The sequence below is a fragment of the Nyctibius grandis genome, chromosome 30 (genome assembly GCF_013368605.1).
Source record: "Nyctibius grandis isolate bNycGra1 chromosome 30, bNycGra1.pri, whole genome shotgun sequence".
Classification (NCBI taxonomy): domain Eukaryota; kingdom Metazoa; phylum Chordata; class Aves; order Nyctibiiformes; family Nyctibiidae; genus Nyctibius; species Nyctibius grandis.
This window is the reverse complement of record NC_090687.1, coordinates 2203086-2224189: the sequence shown is the minus strand read 5'-3', so window position 1 is coordinate 2224189 and position 21104 is coordinate 2203086. Positions and strand designations below refer to the sequence as shown.

The window sequence follows — 21104 nt, the reverse complement described above, 5'->3', positions numbered from 1 at the left end:
TGGAAGCCAGCCAAGACGATGTTCAGTTCCTGACCCTGCAAGCAGACAGAGAATCCTGGTCTGCTTCAGCCAGCTAGAGCTGATGCCAATCAAAGTGCCCCTGGGTCCTGCAGAGCTGCTCTTCTCCCCCAAAGTGAGATACCCAAACACATGGAGCTGAACAGTGGTGCCATGAAGCAAATTAAAGACCACCAAGAAGCTCCTGACCACTGAACTACCACTGCATCTGGAGCTCTGCTGCTGAGCTTCTCCAACAACCATAGCCTGCATTCTGATGCCCAGCCTGCACAGTCTCTCAACCAACATATCTGGTAGCCTCCAATAATTGAAGACCACTTGGAGCTGAAGCCAGGTGAGTGTCCCAGGCACCCTGTGGGTCAGCCAGCCAGTCCTGCCGTGTACCAGTTATCCTGGCCAGCCTCAGTGAGCGATGTCCGTAGGGACAGATGTGCCTGAGGAGCTCTGCAGAGCATGCCACCATGGTCCCTTGGCTGGAGCAAGCAGGGCTTGAAACCCTTGCATAAAGGTCCTGCAGTGCTCCTCAAACCAGGCTGGGGAAGGGTCAGTCCCTTGAATGACTGCAGACATGTCAGGAGCTGGAGCGAGTCCAGCAGAGGCTGAGGGAACCTTCTTCAGTCTGGAGAAGAGGAGGCTGAGGGAAGGGATCTAAATCCCTGCCTGGGATTATCTAATGCTGGGAGCAGAGGTATTCTCTGGGGACTTGAAGCAGAAGGATGAAGTGGTGACCCTTCAGCAAGGGAAGTGTGGATGGGCACAAGGAAAGGCTTTTCGGGAGGAGGGTGATGCAGCCCCAGGAGAGGGATCCGAGGCCAGCTTCAGGGTTTGCCATGCTCTGAGCGGTGTCCTGTCACCCCTCCAGCCCCCACTCCCTGACCAGGGCGGATGCCCTTTCATGGGGGTGGCAACACTTCAGGTGGAACATGCCTGTCCGTTATAAACTGGCCTTGCTTTGTTATGGGGTCCCGACCCAGCTCCAGCCCCGGGGGCACAAGGGTGACCCAAACTCCTCTGCCCGCCTTCATGCCAGCGCAGGGGGGACAACAATCACCTCCCCTCTGAAGCAGCCGAGGGATGAGGCAGGCTCCCTGTCTCCTCTGCAACCTCTTATCCTAAAGTGTCTTTCTGGTGTGGTGTCTTCAGGGCTACAAGGTGATTAACAACTATTTTAAGCATGTTCGAGACATTTTGAGGATACCTTGAAGCCCCTGAGATGTTAGAGGGCTTACGAGTTGGTCTCCATTAGCAGTTGATATCACTTTATTAAAGCCTCTATTAATCTTGTATTAATGCTTTTCAAACGAGACCTTTGTGGAGGTGTAGCAGCCTCTGGGGCGAGGAGCTTCATTTCTCCCCAGCCTGGTACCACTGATGGCAGTGAGTTTAGCTCGGGACCTCATTAGGCTGAGAGCCCAGGTCTTGTGAGGCTGCTGAGAGCAAGAGCCGCCCGTGATGATGCTCTAATTAGCAGGGGGGTGATGCCAATCCCAGAGCCCTCAGCGGCCCTGCTGCCCCCAGAGCTGGGGTGACTGGGGGAGCGGGGTGTGCGATCAGGGAGGACAGGAGGGGTTTGGGGGCACCTTGGGGACATTGTGGCATCCTGAGCCGCGTCCCGGCGAGGTGCCGGTGGGGATGGAGATGTGCCGGCCTCGCCGAGGCTGGGATGCTGCGGTTGTCATGGCAACGCGGGAGGCCTGCGAGCCCGAGCCCCTAACCCAGCCCTTCGGGTGGCGGGGGGGGTGTGTGGGGCTGGGTGTGCTTCCCCACCGCCTCCCCGGGGCCGTGGCACCTCACGGCACCCCGAAATTGTGATCAAACCCACCCATTTTTCAGCTGAAGGACCCTGGTAAAAGCCACGAGGTTTTCCATGGGAAGAAACACCTTCGGGTGAAAAAATGCCTCCGAACCCATTGCAGGGAGCACGCAGCCAACTCGGAGGTGCTGGCAGCGCCCTGCCTTCCTCTGCCCTGTGCCCAAATCCTCCTGGCCACCGAGGCTGGAGCAAGGGCAGCCAGCACCCGGCAGAGTCTGGCCCTGAGCAGTTCCCTGGGAGATGCTCGTGGGGCCGTTCCCACCAAGCAGGGACCTGGGATGGGGCTGGATCGGGGACGGGTCTGGATTGAGGATGCGGACAGTGGGGGTCTGGATTGAGGATGGGGACAGGGCTGGATTGAGGATGGGGACGCAGCCAGCCCCGCGCTCCCTCTGGCCGAAGGTGGCTGGCTCTGTCACCCAAGGTCACCTCTCCCTGCCTGCCGCCAGCCGTGGCCCTGCTGAACCATCCCACGGGGCTGTTTTTTTCCCCACCTCAGGACAGCTTTTGCTGCCTGGCTCCAGCAGCGTGTCCCCGCGGGGGCCATCGGCAGCTGCCAGGCTGTGACTGACATCTGTCCATCATCCCCCCAGCAGCCAGGACTGCAGAGAGCAGAGGGGCCCTGCGGAAAGGACAGGCAGGGGATGAGCCCGAGCTGTGTCCCCTCTGTAAGCGGCTCCGCAGCTGCTGGAAGGGGCATCGGGATGCCCTCGTGTGCCCTCCCGCAGACCCCCTTGTCGGCAGCATCCCTCGGGCTGCACAGGGACGCTGTGGCGGGCCTCATCCTGCACCCCCTCCTGAACCACCAGGGAGCTGAAACGGCATCGTGGTGGCAAAATATTACCTTTTAATGGGCTTGTTGGGGGTTTTTTGGTGACGCCGGCTTGGCGCGGATCGTTTGCGCTCCAAACGAGCGGATCATTCCGGGTTATTTTTACTCGCAGTATTTTAGCTGAGGCTGCAGTGGCTCACTTGGCATCTCGAAGGGAAAACAGGCACCATTCAGCTCCAGAGATCGAGGGCTGGATGGAATTACAGGTGGGCAGGCTCGGCTGAGCGGCATGGCCAGGGCCTCCTGCCCTTCCCAGCACGGCAAGGAGCTGGTGTTATGGGGCTCTGGCGGGGCTGGACCTGCTGCACCCATCCCGCACCCAACCCCAGTGCTGCTTTCACGCCTGGCACCACCCTGTGCCTCTTCCCTCTGGCTCGAGGATCTGTACAAATCTATTTGTTATTTATTTTCTCCCGGAGCAGCGTCTGCACCGCTCACCCATCGCTTGGGCACTGCCCCAGGGCAGCGGCTGCCCTGCCTGGCCAAACCCGGGAGCAGGCTCAGGGGGGACGCGGGCAGGCGACGGTTTTGCCACATTTTTTTGGGTCTGAAGGTCCCACCTGGAGCCCAGCAGCCCCCGTCCGTGCGGCACCGACGGGCTCTCAGCATCCTTGACCTTGCTGGGATAAAATTAGCCATTTCACTTTGAATTAAAGCCAGTTCAGCTGAAGGCAACCCGAGCGGGTCGTTTCAAAGACGCCAAATGGCAGCGTTGCCTTTTTTTGTCTGCGAGCGAGGAGAGGGGGGGTCATTCCAGCCAGCGCCTGGTGACAATGACATTGATTTCCCAGACCTTTTGGCGTGGCCAAATCTGTATTTTTAGCTAAGGAAGAGAAAAAAAAAAGAATCAACCACGTGGTGAAGCGATGCTTGCCCTGCGGTGACGGGGGATGAAAGCCTTTGGTGCCACGCATGAGCGGGGCTGGAGATGCACCAGAGGAGCCACCACATCTTCCCAGGGTCCATCCTGCCCCACACAGCCCCTGCCTCCGGGCTGGGGACCCTGAGCCCCCCGAGATGGGGGTCCTGTGAGAGGGAGCAGGCAGGGCCTCCACTCCCAGGGGATCCCATCCCATCCCCATCCCATCCACTGCAGCCATTTATCTTCTGGGGCAGGCGCTGCCTTCATCTCTCCTTCCCTGCCTCCTCCTCCTCCTCACTCTCCCCCACCCTGTTCTCATTTCCCCCAAGAAGACTTTAATGAAATCTGCCCTTAATTAAATCCACATTCATTTGCATAATTACCAGGAAATTGAAATTAGCCTGCGGATGCGGCTGGAATACGTTTGGCGTCAAGCAGCCCTGCGTGTTTGGAGGGGGCTGCGTGGAGGGTGGCTGGGATCCCCCCCCACCCATGGGTGCTGTCACCCTGCCCCATGGCCCCGCCGTGCTGCTCCCCGCTCCCCTTCCCTCCTGACAGTGGGGTGTGGGGGGACGGTGAGCACCGAGTCCGCGGCAGAGCGAAGGCAGGTCGTGCCCCGCAGCCCCACAAGCAGCATCACTTTTAGTTTATTTTAATAAAAAAAAGTCTTCACCGCCATTGAGAATTTTTTTGTTGCTTTTATAACTGTGTATTTTGTCATTTTTTATAGTTTCAGTTTTGTTTTTTTTTTTTATCCTTTTGAACAGTGACAAACTGAGGTAACGTCTGTGACACTACAGCCTCTCCTACGGGAAGAAGGTCCGAAACCCGACAGCTGAGGGAATTGGAAATAAAAACCCGACAACCTACCGACACAGCCACCTCGGCGGGCACAGAAATCACCCCCGGGCACCCCGCCGTGGGGCCAGAGCGCCCGGGGGTGCCACCGAGCCCTCCCGGGGCGGCCGGCATCCCTTATCTACATTATTGCACGAAAGATCGAGGACATCGAGGGATCTAAGGCAAAAAGGAGGACACAAACGGCGCCTAACGTCTACATCGGGGCAATGCTACGTCTACACCCGGCCCTCGGCCCCGGCCCCGCGGGCAGGTGATGGGCAGGGGTGGGTGCCGTGGGGACGGGGGGCAGCGGCGGTGGCGGGGGGGTCCCTGCTGTGTAAACTGCTGCTGCTGAATAGCGTTATAGCCCTTTGTGGGGGAATTGGGGGGCCGGGGGTCCCCATGGCACCCACCCCATGGGAGGGAAGCCCGAACTGTGCCAGGGCTTGGGTGCTGCCGCCTTGGGGTGCCCCCCAGCCTCCCCGCCCCGGCAATGGGGTGAGACCCCGCTGCCCTGGGTGCCCAAAAGCAGGAGGGGAGTTGTGACCCCCCCACCCCATGACCTTGTCACTAAGGGGCCACCAGTGGCTCCTGCCACCGCCAACCTGCCTCACCGCAGCCAGCCCCGGGGGGATTTACCCCGCCAGCCCCAGGGGAGGGGAGCTGGGGTTTGGGGAAGGGGTGACAGCGAGGAGGGGTGACAGCGCAGGGAGCCGTGGGGACCTTCGGGAGGCCACCTGCTCCCCAGGTCCTGCCCTGGAGAGGTGCCACCACCACCTTTCCCAGTCCCTGGGTACAAAACCTCTGCAGAGGGGACAAGGGGACGCCACCACGGCAGAGCCAGCCCAGCCCCGAGCGTCCGACCAGCCGGACAGCTGGCACCGGAGCCTGGAGCCCAGCTGGGAGAGGACCGGACCCTCCGGCCGGGGTCTGGGGCCGGCATGCAGCCGCCCAGCGGGGCAGGACAGGGGGGACAGGGGCTGCCAGTGGCTGGGACACACGACGACACACAGACAGGGACACTTGCTACATCGATGGCTGCCAGCACCTCCCGCGGGAGGGGGGCGGCCGGGGCTCCCGGGCTGCTGGCGACCCCCCGGCTCCCCATCACCGGCCCAGCGCCCGCCTCCCCGTCCCCTCCCAGTCCCTGCCGGTGGGGCAGGGACTGGTGGAAGGGGGCAAATCCCCCACAAACCTCCACAAAGGCCTCCTCCATGGTGCGGGGTCATCGGCCGAGCATGGAGTGGGGGAGAGCCGGTGGGTGCTGCCTGCCCCCGACCCCCCAACCGTCCCCACCCATGCAGCCCCCCAGCTCTTCCTCCCCGTATGGGGACACCCCTCTCCGTGCCACCCAGGGGGCCTTGGAGGGGACAGCATGGCCATGGCAGGGGCTGGGGGCACCAACGTCCTCCCCAGCAGTGCATGGTGCCCTGGGCCGGGGTCCCACTGCCGACCTCACCCGTGCGGGGCGGGGGGATCGGCATCCTCGGCGCTGCGGAGCGCAGCCAGTTTTGTCCTTTTCCTCTTCATTTTTCTTTCTTTTCTTTTTTTTTTTTTGCTTTAGGACACCCAGAGCCTGGTCCCAGCTCCATCAGCAGCCCCCTCCCCATCCCTGTCCCCATGGTGAGGGGGGGACAGGCCAGGACGGGTGGCCGCCGCGTGCCACCCCGGCGCCGTCAGACGCAGATCTCTATTGCTGTGGCCAGGACCATCTGCCCTTTGCCTTTGTCCTGCCGTCCGTCTGTCCTGCTCGCCGTCCCCGGGGCGGCCGCGCTCGGCTCGGGGCCGCGGGGGCCGTTCCCTTCGGTCAGGACGGTCCTCTTGAGCGGGGCGGGGGTGCAGGAACCGGTGGCCTCGTGCCGGTGGGGACCGGCCGGGAGCTTGTCCCCGGCGTGTTTGCGGGAGCGGTAGGAGGGTCGGCGCCGCACCTCGGCCATCAGGTCGCACTTGATGAAGTAAAAGACCTCCTTGACGGGACAGCGCTTCTCGGGGTCGAGGGCCAGCAGGCGCTGGAACATGCGCAGGGCGCTGTCCGTGAAGCGGCGCCACTGCGAGGGCAGCCCCGCCAGCCGCCCCTTCTGCCACCGCACGAACTCCTCGAAGAAGGCGTCAGACGGCGCCGCCGCCTCCCAGGGGAAGTTCCCGGTGAGGACGCAGAAGATGAGCACCCCGAAAGCCCAGACGTCGATGCTGGTGTCGACGGCGAAGCCCTCCGCCCGGCCCGCTTGGCACACCTCGGGCGCCGTGTAGGGGATGGTGCCGCTGATGCGCTTGACCCGGCAGCCCACCTTGCGGGTCATGCCGAAGTCGGCCAGTTTGACACGGCGGCAGTCGCGGTCGAAGAGCAGCACGTTCTCCGGTTTGATGTCCCGGTGCACCAGGCTCTTGCCGTGCATGTAGTCGAGGGCCAGGCCCAGCTGCTGCACGCAGCGCTTCACCAGCTCCTCGGGGAGCCCCACCTGTGGGCGCGGGGACACGGTGTCAGCCACCCGCCACCGGACCCCACGGTGATCCCACCCGCCACCGGACCCCACGGTGATCCCACCCCCCTCAGGGACCGCCACATCGGTATGTCGTTACACGGCCGACACAGGCACGGCTGCTTTTATCTGGGGTGCTGTCTGGGGCAGGGAGACAGGGGGTGGGTCCTGGGCCATCCTAGGGGTGGGTGGTGGGTCTCAGACCATCCTAGGGGTGGGTGATGGGTCTCAGCCAACCCAAGGGATGGCTGATGGGTCTCAGGACCTCCAGGACATGGGTGATGGGTCCAAGGCCACCCTAGGAATGGGCAAGGGGTCTCAGACCATCCTAGGGATGGGTGATAGATTCCAGGCCACACATCCTAGGGATGGGTGATGGGTCTCAGGACCTCCAGGACATGGGTGATGGGTCGAAGGCCACCCTAGGAATGGGTGATGGGTTCAAGGCTCCCCAGGGGAAGGGTGATGGGTCTCAGGCCACCCTGCGGTTGTGTGATGAGTCCCAGACAACTCTAGGGACAGGTGATGGGTCCCAGGCCGCCCCAGGGGATCTGTGATGGGTCTCAGGCCACCCTAGGGATCAGTGATGGGTCTCAGGACCTCCAGGTGACAGGTGATGGGTCTCAGGCTCCCCAGGGGAAGGGTGATGGGTCTCAGGCCACCCTGCGGTTGTGTGATGAGTCCCAGACAACTCTAGGGACAGGTGATGGGTCCCAGGCCGCCCCAGGGGATCTGTGATGGGTCTCAGGCCACCCTAGGGATCAGTGATGGGTCTCAGGACCTCCAGGTGACAGGTGATGGGTCTCAGGCTCCCCAGGGGAAGGGTGATGCGTCCCAGGCCACCCCAGAAGATGGGTGATGAATCCCAGACCACTCTAAGGACAGGTGATGGGTCCCAAGCCACCCCAGGGGCTGGGTGACTTGCTTGTAAGCGCTTGTGGTCAGGGCCGACCCATATAGTGATGCCCGGTCCCTGCACATGGGGCCCCCTCCCACATGGCCACCAGCTTTGCTCAGCGCCCTGGGGATCCTGAGCCCCCACACCCCAAAAAGGCCCCCAGGGGAGGGGCGGGGGCTCCCACCTGCGGCGGGATGATGTCGAAGAGGTCCCCGCCGGGGGCATACTCCTGAGCGAAGACGTAGCAGTCCTCGGTCTCGAAGACCACGTCAAAGACCTTGATGATGAAGGGGCTGGAGGAGAGCGTGTTGGTGATGCTGAACTCCCGCAGGAAGTTCTTCAGCTTCGTCTTGCTCTTGTTGACAAACTTCAGGGCCATCTTGGTGCCTGTGGTGGGGCAGAGGATGGAGGTGAGCCCGGGGCACGGGTGGGATGTGCTGGGCACCCTGCTCCCCGCGTGACCGCGTCCCCCGTGCCCCCTGCACCCCTCACCTGTGCTTTTGTGGGACACGAGGTCCACCTTGCCGTAGGTGCCCTTGCCGAGCTCGCGGATGAGGTCGTAGTGCTTGCTGATGTCGGTGCCCGAGAGGGTGCGGATGGCCAGGGACTGCATGTCCTCGGTGATGAGGGGCACCCCGCAGCAGGCCAGCTTGCGCGACGGCTCCTGCTCAATCGAACCCACGCTCATGGCTGCGCTGCAAGGCAGAGACGCGTCACCGCGCTTGGGGGGTGCTGCAAAGCCACCGCATCCCATCCTGTCCCATCCCATCCCGTCCCATCCTGTCCCCAGGGCTGGCAGCCACGGCTCCAGGCTGCTCGGGGCGGTGCTGAGCAGCACCCGCTGGGTGCCACCCCGCTGTCCCCAGGGGCCACCAAGCCAGTGGCTCTGGAGAGGATGCTCGAGGCTCCGCAGGGGCTGCAGCGTGCGGGGTGCCGCGGCCCCCGCGCCTCTGACTCAGGGACGTGGCTGGGGGCAAAGTGAGGGCTCGGGGCACGGCAGAGCCAGGAGGGCAGGGACACACATGTGTCTTCAGCCCTGGTGCGTTCACAGACACCGCACAGGAGGGGAGCTGAGGCCATTTGGGGGTCCAGTGGGGACCCCAGGAGCACTGGAGCCCCATCCAGAGCCAGCAACGCTCCAGAGCGGGGCCGTGCCATGCCACAGGCACCGAGCGGGACACCATGGCCCTGTGGCAAATCACCCCACCGGGTACCCCTGACCACCATCGCACCCGCTCTCGGCTTTCCCCTACCAGGGTGCCACGAAGCACCCTGGGGTCAGGGTCCTGCCCAGTGCATGAGCACCCTCCCAGCCCTTTCCCAACGAGGCTGAGCCTGATCTCCAGCCTCTCCTTCCTTCCCTTCCACCACAGCGCTGCCTCATCCCAAAGCAGAGCTCCGCTTCTTCATTTATTATATATTTTTTTTTTGTTTTGTTTCCTGGGAAGTTGGGCAAAAAATAGAAAAGGAACTTCAACATCATGATGTTCCAAAAATGTAACGGCTTGACTCATAACATCTCCAAAGCAGCTCATCTCCATAGTGCTTGATTGGCCTCCTGGAAGAGGAGCATCGCTTCAGCGTCTGGGTGCTGGAGGTGGAGGTGGCTCAGCGCAGCAGCTCGCTGGAGGCAGGACTAAAAACAGCTCCCAGCAGCCCGCAAGAAGAGTTCTGTCTACACTTGAATTTACAACCCTGCCCGGCGATGCCTCTTAATTAACCGCTGTCGAAATGCAATTCTTCGCGGCGCCAAACTTGGGGTTTGAGGAAAAAAACCCCTGTGGGTGAGATGGGAGAGAGGAGGCGAAGTACCTGTGATGCCATCCTATATTCCAGCACACAGGGTGGAGGAGTAGGAGTAACAAGGCTACCGGGATTAATCCCTAGTGTACGAGCCCGGAGACGACCCAGAACTGCACCGCTTGGAAGAGCTCTCCGAGTCAAGGGCTGTTTGCTTCTTCCCTTGGCTGAACCGGGGGGTTTGCTAGGCAGCTCCTTTCCAACTGGCAACCAAGAAATGCCCATCAGAAGTGGGTGTCCCACCATGCAAGGTCCCCTGCCTGCTGCCTGCCAGGCCCCAGGGCTCGGGCTGCCGCGTTTGTGGTGCTCCACGGACGCTGCCGGGTACATGGGCGTCACCGGGATCCTGCCATGGTACCTCCAACCCTGCCAGCTCGGTGCGACACAACCCACTGTCAAGGCTAACAGGAACCAACGCCTCTCCCAGGGCAAACCAGACGGTGATGGCAGGCAAAACACCAACAAGCCGAGGCCAAAAAAAGCATAAAACGCTGAAGTTTGCATTAAAAATTGAAATGCTTCTGGAAACACGTTGGGTTTGATGTGAGCAGCAGCGGGGAGAGGGAGCGAGGGCTCGTTCCCAGCTGGTTCTGCATGCTCACGGGGACGCGGCACCAGTGCCAATGCGGCAGGAGACGCTGCCAGCCTGGGTCAAGGTCCTGCGTCCTCAGCCTGCACCAGTCATGCCAACACAACCGCCCATGCAGCCGCATGCCATATCAGGTCAAACCGGAGCAGAAATGGGGCTTTTTCCCAGTGCCCTGTCCCCCGGCTCAGTTGTTTCGGCTGTTCTTGAAGAAGGAGGTTTGAAAAGCGAGGAGGAACAAGGCGCATCCCCGCTGAGTCCTGGCGAAGGTCCCCCGCGGCACGAGACCCCGGGCAATGGCAAAGGGGCAGCGAAGATGCTGCCAAGCAGCGCTGGGACCCTGCCGCTCCCCGCAGGCAGCTCGTGTCGTCATCTCCGCATCCTGAACCGTTTCTCCTACTATTCAGACTAAAATTGTTCTGTGTTTAAGCTTCAGAACCGTTTATCTCATTGAGCGAGGAGGATAATCCACCCACCTCTTCCTCGCTCCCCGGCAGGTATTTATAGGCAGCCACTCGTCTCCCGTCAGCAACTGCCACCCTGAACCTCCCTGGCTCCATCCCCAACACCACGGAGCAGCTCCTGGCAGGATGGCGTCCCAAATCCAGAGCCCAGCATCGCACCGGGGCCGGCACCACCAACCCTCTCCCACCCCGACATTGCTCCCTGCAAGGGGATGCATTCCCCTGCTCCACATCCCGCTCGGCTGCACGCCCGGCCCTGGGCGCATCGCCTCTGCCAATAAGTAATTGCAAACTCATTAAGAGCTCATTGAGAGGAGCAGAGGCCGCCTGGGAGAGCTGCCCCAGGCACCAGGCAGAGGAGGCTGCTGGAGCGGCTTGGAAATTAAGAGACCAACAGGGAGGGGGGAAAAAAAACCCCTCTGGCCACATCAGAGACTGACGGGTCAGGAAAACAACCCGGTTATTGAGTGGGGTCAAAGGAAAAGGGTTTTGGGCTGAGCCCGACGCAGGGTCTCTGTGGCGAGGGGCCAGGACTCGCACCATGGGCTGCTCTGGGGCAAGGAATTGGGAAGGCGAAGGGAAAAATCGTGTTTTTTAGGGTTAGGGTCTCTACGAGACCCAGATTTCTCTTTAGGGAGGGGAGAAATGAGAAATACCTGCAGCAGGGAGGGTGCAGGCACACGCTGCTCTGCCCCGCGCGTGCCCCGGCCGCGCCAACGTGTGTTTTGCAGAGCTTTGATTCCCCCCATCCCCAAACCCTCCCGCCCTGCGCCGAGCCGCTGCCTCCCAGCGCCCCGCTCCATTTCCAGCCTCCGCCGCCTCCCTTGTGCCTGACCCCGTTCCGGGGACATCCTCTCATCTCCTCCGTGCCGCTGGGACCAGCGCAGCGGGGCCAGGCGTTATTAGCGATGGCACCCAGGGAGGGCTGCAAAGGCACCTTCGCCAAACGAGGCCGATGTCTCCGCAGGCACGGGGAGGGGAACAGGGAACAGCATCTCACGGGGGCTCAGAGCCGCGGGTACCCACCGTGCCCAGCCATCCTCCGCCCGGGCCGGCCGCTGCCTCGCACCTCACTAAAGAGCAGTGAAACGTGGGTGGGGAGAATGTCCCTTCACCCACATGCCACCCCAGGGCCACCCAAAGCCGCTCAAGACAACCCAAGCGTAGCTGGGAGGCAGCTGGGCACAGGGAAACCATCCCAGGGAGCAGCCCCTCCACCAGCACCCTGCAGCCCAGGAGGAGCAGCCACCCCCCAGGGCGATGGATGGGGCACGGCCCGCGGCCTCTCGCCTCTCACCGGCTCCGTGGTGGGGGGAAGGTGCTGGGAAACGCTCGGGTGCCGCTTGCACCAATCCTCCGCTGAAGCACCCGCAGCAGCCGTGACTTTCCAGTGCTCCCAGTTTGCGACGCTCCTCCCCGCGATGGCACCGAATTCCCAGTTATCCGGAGTTTCTCACACCAGCTCCTTGTCCGGACCAGAGCAGACTGCCTGGCACCAGGATCGGCCTCGGCAAAGCCACCACACACCCAGAAGCGCGCGGGCTCCGCGTCCCGGTGGGGCCGTCTCGGCCGTGGGGCAGGGTCAGGGCCCGTTACACCCAGCCGTAGTGTCCCCCGTGGCAGGAACCATCTCCCATCCCAGCCACCAGCCCGTGATGAGCTTCTCCAGCCTCTGGGCCCAGGATTTGGGTTTCACAGCCGGCCTCCTCCACAAGAAAAAATCAGGAAGAGCAGATAAAGCAGCGCCCGGGCTCTCTCCTCCGCCAGCCCTCGCCGTCCTCCCCAGGATTGTCCCTGCCCTCGTCCGCACCGCGCCAGCTCCGTCCATCGGCCCCCGACGGCAGCACCTCGGCCACTTCGGCCTCCCGGGGTTTTTCCTGACGAGCGGGACGGATTCGTTAGGACCTCGGCTGCTCCAGCCTCCAGCTCCTCCCGCCTTCACTGCGCCGCCGGCCCCGGGGATTTATGATTACTTCATTGTTTGATTGGTTTCATCAGCCTGTCATCATCTCCCTCCCAAAAACTCTTCCGCCAGCGCCGGCAGCGTCGCACATTGGGGATCTGCAAAGACAAACGCCCCGAGCGGCACCTGCCTGTCACCCGCCCCGTCCCCGCAGGCAGGGTCAGCCAGGACCCTCGGCCCCTCTTGGGGACAGTGGGGCACGTCACCCCGCTCCGAAAACCAGCCCTGTCGCCACTCTGAGGGGCTCCACAGCTTTCACAGTGGGGCTGCCGTAACCCCGCAGCCCGGGCATTGCCCCTGCCTCGGCCCCGGCTCCCACCGCGGGGGATGCTCCCACCTCTCCTCACCCTTGTCTTCACCCCCCCCGGGCAGGGTACTGAAACACCGGGCTCACGGCCACGGTCACACGGAGAGCCAGGCGGGTCAGGGGCTCGGCACGCTGGCACCCGGCTCCCCGGCTTCGCCTCCCAGCAGGAGACACCCCGACACCAGACCCAGCGCAGAGGGGTGCCGAGTCCGACCCGCCGTGTCCCCCCCCTCGCCACCCCGCTCCCCCGTCCCCGAGCTGCGGCAGGGCTCCCAGCCGGCATCGCCCGCCCGTGGCCACAGCGACAGCCAGGCCGGACCCGGAGGAAAGTGGGTCACGCTCCCCCTTCCCCAGCCGCAGCCGGCGAGAGGGGGGTGAGGGCTGGCGGCCGGCGCCCGCACCGCGCTGGTGGTGGAGGAGATGACAGGGGGGAGACGAGGGGAGACAAGGGCAATGGAGGGGAGGTGACAAGGGGAGACGAGGGCAATCGAGGGGAGATGATGGGGGGAGATGAGGGCAATGGAGGGGAGGTGACAAGGGGAGATGAGGGTGATGGAGAGGAGGTGACGAGGGGAGACAGGGCAGTGGAGGGGAGGTGATGAGGGGATTCGAGGGCAGTGGAGGGGAGGTGACAAGGGGAGATGAGGGTGATGGGGGGGAGGTGACGAGGGGAGATGGCCTGAGCTGCCCCCGAGGCCGCCTCTCCCCTTCCCTCCGCTCCCCCTCCCCTGCCTCCAGCCGCTTGCCACCGCAGCGCAACCTTCCAGACCCCCCCAATCACCAGGACCCCGTTTCTCCCCCGGAGCCCGGCCCCGCCGGTGGCCCCGGAGCCCGGCTCCGCCACTAACTCCCTCCGTGGGACTCCCGCCGCTTCCGTCTCCGGCCCCGACTTTGTCCCCGCAGCCGCAGGGCCGGGGCGCAGGTGGCGAGGAGGGACCGGGCACCGGGCGGCGGCCGAGCCCCCCCGGGGGCGGCACCCGCATCGCCCGGTGATCCCCCCCCCGGGCTCTGCGGAGGGAGGCGACACCCCCCCCCCCCCATTCATCCCGGAGCCCCGGTTGTACCGCGCCGGTTACCGGGGCTGGCGGGCAGACAAAGGGCGGCCCCGCCACAAAGGCTGCGGCCGGTACCGGAGCGGGCGGTGCCCCCCGCGCCCCCTCCCCTCCCCGCAGCCTTACCGGTGGGGCGAGCCGCCGCGCCCCGGCCTCGGCGGGAGAGGAGCCGCCGCCGCCGCCGCCCCCCCGCCCCGCCGGGCTCATGCCGCGGCCCCGCCGCCGCCACCGGAGGAGCGGAGCGGAGCGGCCCCCCTCCCGCAGCCCCCCGCGCCGCCCCGCCCCGCGCTCCGCCCGCCACCGGCACCGCCCCGCGGCCCCGGGGATGGGGGGGCTCCGCTCCGCTCCCCGGGCGCTGGGGGGGCTGCGGGGCGCTCCGGTATCCCCCGCACCGGCACCCTCCTGGCACCGGCACCCCCAGCACCGGTACCCCCAGCACCGGCACCCCACCCCACCGGCACCCCCAGCACCGGCACCCCACCGCACCGGTACCCCCAGCACCGGTACCCCACCGGCACTGGTACCCCCAGCACCGACACCCCCCAGCACTGGCACCCCACTGCACCGGTACCCCCAGCACCAGTACCCCCAGTATCGGCACCCACTCGCACCGGCACCCCCCCGCACCGGTACCCCCCGCACCGGTACCCCCCGCACCGACACCTCCCCGGCCCATGGGGCAGAGGTTGCAGGGGGGTTTGCCCCGGGCGGAGGCAGGGGTGCTGGGTGCTGGGTGCGGGGAGCAGCCGCTGGTGCCAGGATGGGAGCTGGGGGCCACAGCTGAGCTGTCCCCCCCGCCGGGGGCCTTTGGAGGGCTCAGCCCGGAGGAGGGACCCCACGGGCGGGAGGTGCCGGTGAGCAGGGGCTGGGGCAGGTGGCACCCGCGCAGGGATCGGGCCCCTCGCCCCTTCCCCACCCGGCTCCTCGTTCATACAGCGCAAGGGACACCCAGAGCCCAGGGCTGGAGCATCTGGGGGACACTGGGCGTGGGAAGGGTCCCCACGCAGGGGCACGGCCCGCTGCCAGCAGGGTCCCTGGCTCCTGCTCTCCCTGAACCCTCCAAGACTTCGTGTTCCTCCTTCCGCACGGGTGATGCCCACCATGGCATGGGTGATGCCCACCATGGTGCAGGTGATGCCCACCATGGCACGGGTGATGCCCACCGTGGCGCGGGTGATGCCCACCGCGGCACAGGCAATGCCTGCCTCGCCCCTCCGAAGTGCTGCCCCCGAACACGTGCAGGACACGCGGCTTCCCCCCACGAAGGACGGGACCGCTCGGGCCGAGCCGGGGGCAGGCGGCCGAGGCGCCGCGCCACGAGGCCTCCCATTCACCGGCTACTGGGAGCTCCCGGGCACCTCCAGCCCTGGGGACGGCGGCAGCTCTCCGGGAGGAAGGTGGGGGGTCAGCACCGCGCTCCCCCTCGGAGCACCCCTGGGCACATCCAACCTTTCCGAATTTCCTTCTGCGCTCGCCGGGGCTGAGCCGGGACGTTTTAACGTGGGTCATGGTTCGCTTTGGGGCTTCCTTGGCTCTTAGCTGGGCACCGGGTCCCTTCGCTCCCACCATGCCCCTCTGAGCCGACCCACAGCCGTGGGGCTGCCCCGTGCTCCGGTGCTCCAGGGGGTGACGGCGGGTTGTTCCCACACACCGTGCGAGCTGGCTGTGCCCGCTCCGCCAGGCCCGGGGCCGTCCCGCTGCCACCCAAGCCCCCGCCGCCGGGGAGGGCAGGGGACCCGTCACCACTGACTCACTGGTGGCTCTAACCCGCTTCCAATTGAGCACGCAGAGCAATTAAGTCTTTTCCTGAATCACATTGTGACACTTCAATTCGGTGCCAGGCGCTGCTGGGACATGGCCACTCTTCTCCTGTCCCATGGCAGCGCGGGGCACGGCCGGCCTCGGGTCCGGGCTGTGGCTCACGAGCACTTGCCGGCCCCGCACTGTCCCCTCCGCTCGCTGGTCCCTGCCACAGCTCCCCGCACCCCGACTCGGCTGCTCCAAGCACGGATGATCCCACCAGGATGGAGACATCCCCCGCATCACCGGAGCCCCCTGACCCCGCAGGATGGGTGCTGGAGGGGTGCTCAGAGCAGCCGCTGCGGGGCCGGGAAGGGGCAGGAGGGCGGCGTAGGGGCGAAGGTGCTGGGAGCAGGCACGGGGTGGGAGAGGGGACAGAGCTGGGACCTCGCAGGTGCTCCAGGTGCCACCACAGGACAAGGGCTGGTAAAAGCCCCCGCAGCCTCCCTCGTGCGCCCCGCTCCATCGCCCGCTGGGGACGGAGGGGGCCCAGCCTCGTCCCTTCTCCTGGCACCCGCACAAGGCACCTGTGTCCCCGGCCTGCCCTCACCATGCCGTCCCGCTGTGAGCTGCGCCTTGGAGCTCTCCTTCACCCGCCCTATTTATAGCTCTGGGGGCTGTTTCTAGGTCAGGCGTGAGGCGCCGGTGCCCGGGGAGCCCACACGGGGACCGCGGGGGGCTGCGGGGACGGCGGCGCACACAGCTCCGCTCCCGGTGTCACCGCCCCGGTGTTGGAGCGCGGGGCTGTGCCGTGCCCCGGGTACACAGGGGCTGAGCTGTCGGTGAGGGATCAGCCGGGCTGCAGTAGGGCTCCGTGGGACTCTGTGGGGCTCAGCAGGGCTCTGGGGTTCGGTAGGGCTCCATGGGGCTGGGTAAGGCTCTGTGGGGCTCCATGGGGCTTGGTGGGGTTCCATGGGGCTGGGCAGGGCTCCATGCGGCTCCATGGGCTCCGTAGGGCTCGGCAGGGCTCCGTGGAGCTCTGTGGGGCTCAGTGGGGCTCCACGGGGCTCAGTGGGGTTCCACGGGGCTGGGCAGGGCTCCGTGAGGCTCCGTGGGGCTCAGTGGGGCTCATCAGGGCTCTGGGGCTCAGTGGGGTTCCACGGGGCTGGGCAGGGCTCCGTGAGGCTCCGTGGGGCTCAGTGGGGCTCATCAGGGCTCTGGGGTTCAGTGGGGTTCCATGGGGCTGGGCAGGGCTCCATGCGGCTCCATGGGGCTCAGCAGCTCCAGGCTGCAGACCAGCATGAGGGTCCCGCACAGCCAGTACCCCCAACAGCACCAGTTTGCCTCCGCATGGAGCTCGAGGTCTCCAAAGCACCCAGAGAATATCAGCAGCTCGTTGGGGTCAGCGAGGTGGCAGGAGCCGGATCGAAGGCGTGTACCGCCCAGCTCGATCCCAAACCCCGCGATGAGCCCCCGACGCCCTGAGGGGCTGCAAATGCCCCCAGGATTTCTGCTCGGCAGGGAAATGCCCCGGCTCGTGCCACAGGGGGTGCACTGGGAAGAGCCTGGAAAGCCCTGAATATTCCTTAGCTGGCCTGGTCCCCTCCAAACTCAGCGGGAAGGTCGCTCATCCCTTCGCCGTTGCTTGGTCCCCCCGGCAGAGCGGGAGCCGAGGGGCCGTGGGTCGGGGCGCCAGGGCCACCCGCGGCCGGTCACGCTTGGGTGCTGCGAGCTGAAACCTGCCCGGAGATGCTGGCGGGGGTGCTGGGAAGGAGCCGGGGGAGCGAGGAGGGAGCACGACGCAGGAGCGGGGCACGCCGGGAGCCGCAGCACCCGTGGAGGGGACACGCTCAGCCCGCGGAGCTGCCCGGGGCTCCGGGCCCCCCGCCTCAGTGGCCCCCCATGCTGCCATCCCCTGCCGTGGCTGGGGACCAGGCTCCCAGTGGCTGCTCTCAAGGTCAAGGAGGGGACGCAGCCCGCGGTGCCGTGGGGCACAACCTGCAGCTCAGCTGCGTGGTGGGGACACGCCGAGCCACCGCCAGCGGCCATCGGGGTGCTGCCTCCCTTCCCGCAGCCCCCCCGGCCCCGTGCCGTGCTCCTGGGGGGCACAGGATGGCCCCAAGCCAGCTGGGTGGGGGGCACAGCGTCCTGCGTGCCAGCCCCCCTGGCACAGGCTGGGTCAGGACCTGCAGCACCGCGTGCCTGCCTGGCAGGGAGCTTGGACGTGGTGTTCACTCTGGAGCGTAATGATGGCTATTCAGGTACAGGGTTGAAGAGAAACAGAACAGCTTTCTTTTTAACAGGTTTCTTCTGAGGGGAAGCAGAAGAGGTTTCTTCATGGGGGAGGTGGGGTTTGGGGGTGCAGCAGGGTCACGGCACTGTCCCACTCCCACCCCCCCATCTGGGTGGAAGCCGCAGACACCAGCTGAATCGCTGCCTGGGGCCGCGGCACCGCTGCGCCCACAGCTCCCACTTGCAGCATTTCCCACCCCATCACCAACTGGGGGCGAAGCAGCCAGTGGGCCTGAACTGGGAGCACAGGGAGAGCCCTGGGGCCGGCCCTGGCACCCTCTGGCACTGCACGCTGCCGTCCGTGGGCTGGCAGCCCGTTCTCCTGGCACCATCTAGTGAGGCTGCGGGGACCGGCACGCTGCTCCGGCACCCACGCGCCTGGGCCCACGTGTGGCCTCCGGCTCAGGGTGACAGGCCCCGGGGTGGGTGGTGGGTCGGTGGCGGAGTGGGGAGCACCCATTGGGTCCCTGTGCGGGGGAGCCAGAGCCCGGGGGGAGCCCACCCCATGGCTGCTGTACCGGCGGCGACAGGCGATGACAGCCCTGTCCCCATGGGCTGGAGGCAGGCCCAGGGGAAGGCTGTTGGGGACAGGCTGGTGACAACCGGGGGGGCATTCGGGGATGGGGAGACCCCTCCCAGCACAGCCCCCCTTGAGGCAGGGCAGGACAGGGAGAGGTCTCTGGGGACAAGCCACAGGTGTCCATCCCTCGCCATCCCCCCGCGCAGGGAGGGGTGGCCCCCGTGGCCACCATGCAGGACCTGGGGCCACCACACTGCTACTCCCCCCCCGGCTGAGAATGCCAAACTTGTGCCACATGTGGCCCAGCACAGGCTGGGTGCAGCCGCTCGGCTCCGAGCCCGGGTTGGGCTGCGAGGCGGGAGCCCAGGGATGCTCCGCACCCCTCTCCAGCCAGCAGCACCCAGACCCCAGGCACCTCACCCACCCCCGCTCCCTCGGTGTCCCCCCCCATGGCGCCTCCCCAGCCAGCGCCGAAGCTCGTGGGCGACTCACGGGAGTCAAGGCTCCAAAAAATGTGATTTACACCAAAACAAATCCTACGGTTTCCTGCACGCTGGGAGGAAGGACAGACTGCTGGGGCTGGCACGCGCCCACAGCCCGGCCAGTAGCCCTGCCTGCTTGCCAGCCCAGCACTGCTGCCCCCCTCGGACCTCACCATGGGCAGCCAGTGCCCGTGGGGGGCTGCCGGCTGCGGCAGGACGGGAGCTTTGCCCCGGGGATGGCGGCGCGGGGCAGGAGCCAGCAGTGGCCGCATGCCACGGAGGAGCAGTTGGGTGTGACATGTGCCAGCGTTGGCACCTCGCGGCCCCGCGGGCTGCCCGGCTAATTCCGGCCCCGGCACATTCGCCTTGGCTGCTGCTCGGCAGCGCGGAGGGGAGGGGAGCTGTCGGGGAGGGAGGCGGGGAGGCGAGCGCCAGTGCCGCTGCCGAGAGGGCCAGGCCTTGGGGAGCCTCGTGGCCGTCCTCAGGGACCCCCCAGCTGCCCTGTCCCCCTGACCCCCCCAGCCAGCCCTTGCGCCAGGGCCGGCAGCGAGTCCCTGGGAGCAGAGTCCGGCCAGGGACCACGTTCCGGTGAGCGGGATGGCTCCGGGATGCCGTGGGTTCACACACACACCATGGCCAATGGCCCTGCTCCCGTGGGCACACCGGTACCGCTCGGCACGGCACGGCACGGCACGGGATGGCATGGGATGGCTCCAGGATGCCGTGGGTTCACACACACACCACGGCCAACGGCCCCGCTCCCGTGGGCACACCAGTACCGCTTGGCACGGCACGGCGCGGCACGGCACGGCATGCCCACCACTGTCTCCCCCAGCCAGGAGAGGATGCACCTGCTCCGAGGGAAACTCCAAGGGAAACTGTCACAGCCAAGGCAGGCGGCTCTCGTGCCAGGCCTTGTCCCCCTGCCCGGCCCGGTGCCGTGCTCCTCAGCCCCGGGCTCGCTGCCCGTCCCACCAGCGCCGTGCCCGGCCGGGCCTGCGGCACTGACCTGTGCAGGTGCAGGGGCTGCAGCTCCTCTTTCTGGAAACAGACGAAGCAGAAGGAATCCATCGCTCCGCTCCGGCGGCCGCCGCGCCCAGGCGAGGGGGAGCACAGGCCAGGCAGTGCCGGAGGGCTGTGGGCATCTTCCTCCTCCTCGCCAGTGCCACCGTCAGCCGGAGGCTCACGCTCGCCCACCCGGGGCCATGGTGTCGGGGAGCCCTTCAGGCAGCCGGGGCCGGCCGCTCGCCACACACGGAGGCCGCGCTGGGCTGTGCCATGTCCCGCGTCGCCCTCGCTCCAGGGCCGGTGATGCCCAACGCCACCCTGGCACCCATCGCGCAGCCCGGCTGGAGGCGGCACCGGTCCTCAGGGGGTGTGAGCAGGGGGCTGGGGCAGCATCGCACAAGCCCAGGGGTCTGGCAGGGCAGGATGAGGCCCTGGCCAAGGCCTGTGGTGCTTCAGAGGCCGGGGGAAGCAGCTGCCCCTCGCTGGCACCCAGCGCCCATGTGGCACTGGACGGTGGTGGGCGCAGAGGACGGTGCCGGGGAAAGTGTCCCTTGCACCGGTGCTTGCAGCAGGTGGGATCTGGCAGGGTCTGGTGGGGTCCCGCAGTGTCTGATGGGGTCCCACAGGGTCTGATGGGTCTGGCAACGTCCCACAGGGTCTAGCAGGGTCCGGCAGGGTCTGGTGAAGTCTGGCACAGTCTGGTGGTGTCCAGCAGGGTCTGGTGGGTTATGGCAGGGTCCCGCAGGGTCCGGCAAGGTCTAGCAGGATCTGGTGGGGTCTGGCAGGATCTGGTGGGGTCTGGCAGGATCTGGCAGGGTCCGGCAGGGTCTGGCAGGGTCCCGCAGGCAGGCAGCCGGGCCGGGAACCCCGCGCGCTCGCGGAGGAAAGTTGTGCGGTGGGCGAGCTGCGGCTCGGCGGGGCTGGTCTCACCGGCAGAGCAGCCGCTCGCTCTGACAGCTAAACCAGCGTGTGAGTATTAATAGCTCCGGATTCATGCGGCGAGGCTGGGAAGTTAACTCCTCGCCTGCCGCCGCCGGCCCTGCCCACGCTCCAGCTGCCCTCTCCCTCCTCTGCCTCGGGGCTCGCCGGTGCCGCAGCTGAGTCCTGGCAAACTCAGCTCATCTTCTCGGCGCACCAAGTGTCAGCG

The 21104-nt window shown here is 66.0% G+C and overlaps 1 protein-coding gene across 3 annotated transcripts; it reads right to left on the bottom strand.

The window, feature by feature from the left end:
- Positions 1–4203: 4203 nt before the first annotated feature.
- Positions 4204–20903, bottom strand: SBK1 (SH3 domain binding kinase 1). Of its 3 annotated transcripts, none has more exons than XM_068420229.1 (4): positions 19959–20903; positions 8236–8438; positions 7928–8130; positions 4204–6824 (listed from the first exon to the last, which is right to left on the bottom strand). In XM_068420229.1, exons 1-4 carry the CDS (start codon positions 20018–20020, stop codon positions 6042–6044), a joined length of 1251 nt encoding a protein of 416 aa, XP_068276330.1. In that variant the 5' UTR covers positions 20021–20903; the 3' UTR covers positions 4204–6041. The 3 variants fall into 3 exon arrangements, with proteins under 3 accessions (XP_068276330.1, XP_068276331.1, XP_068276333.1); XM_068420230.1 differs by lacking the exon at positions 19959–20903 and adding an exon at positions 14042–14126; XM_068420232.1 differs by lacking the exon at positions 19959–20903 and adding an exon at positions 11891–11940.
- Positions 20904–21104: the final 201 nt, after the last annotated feature.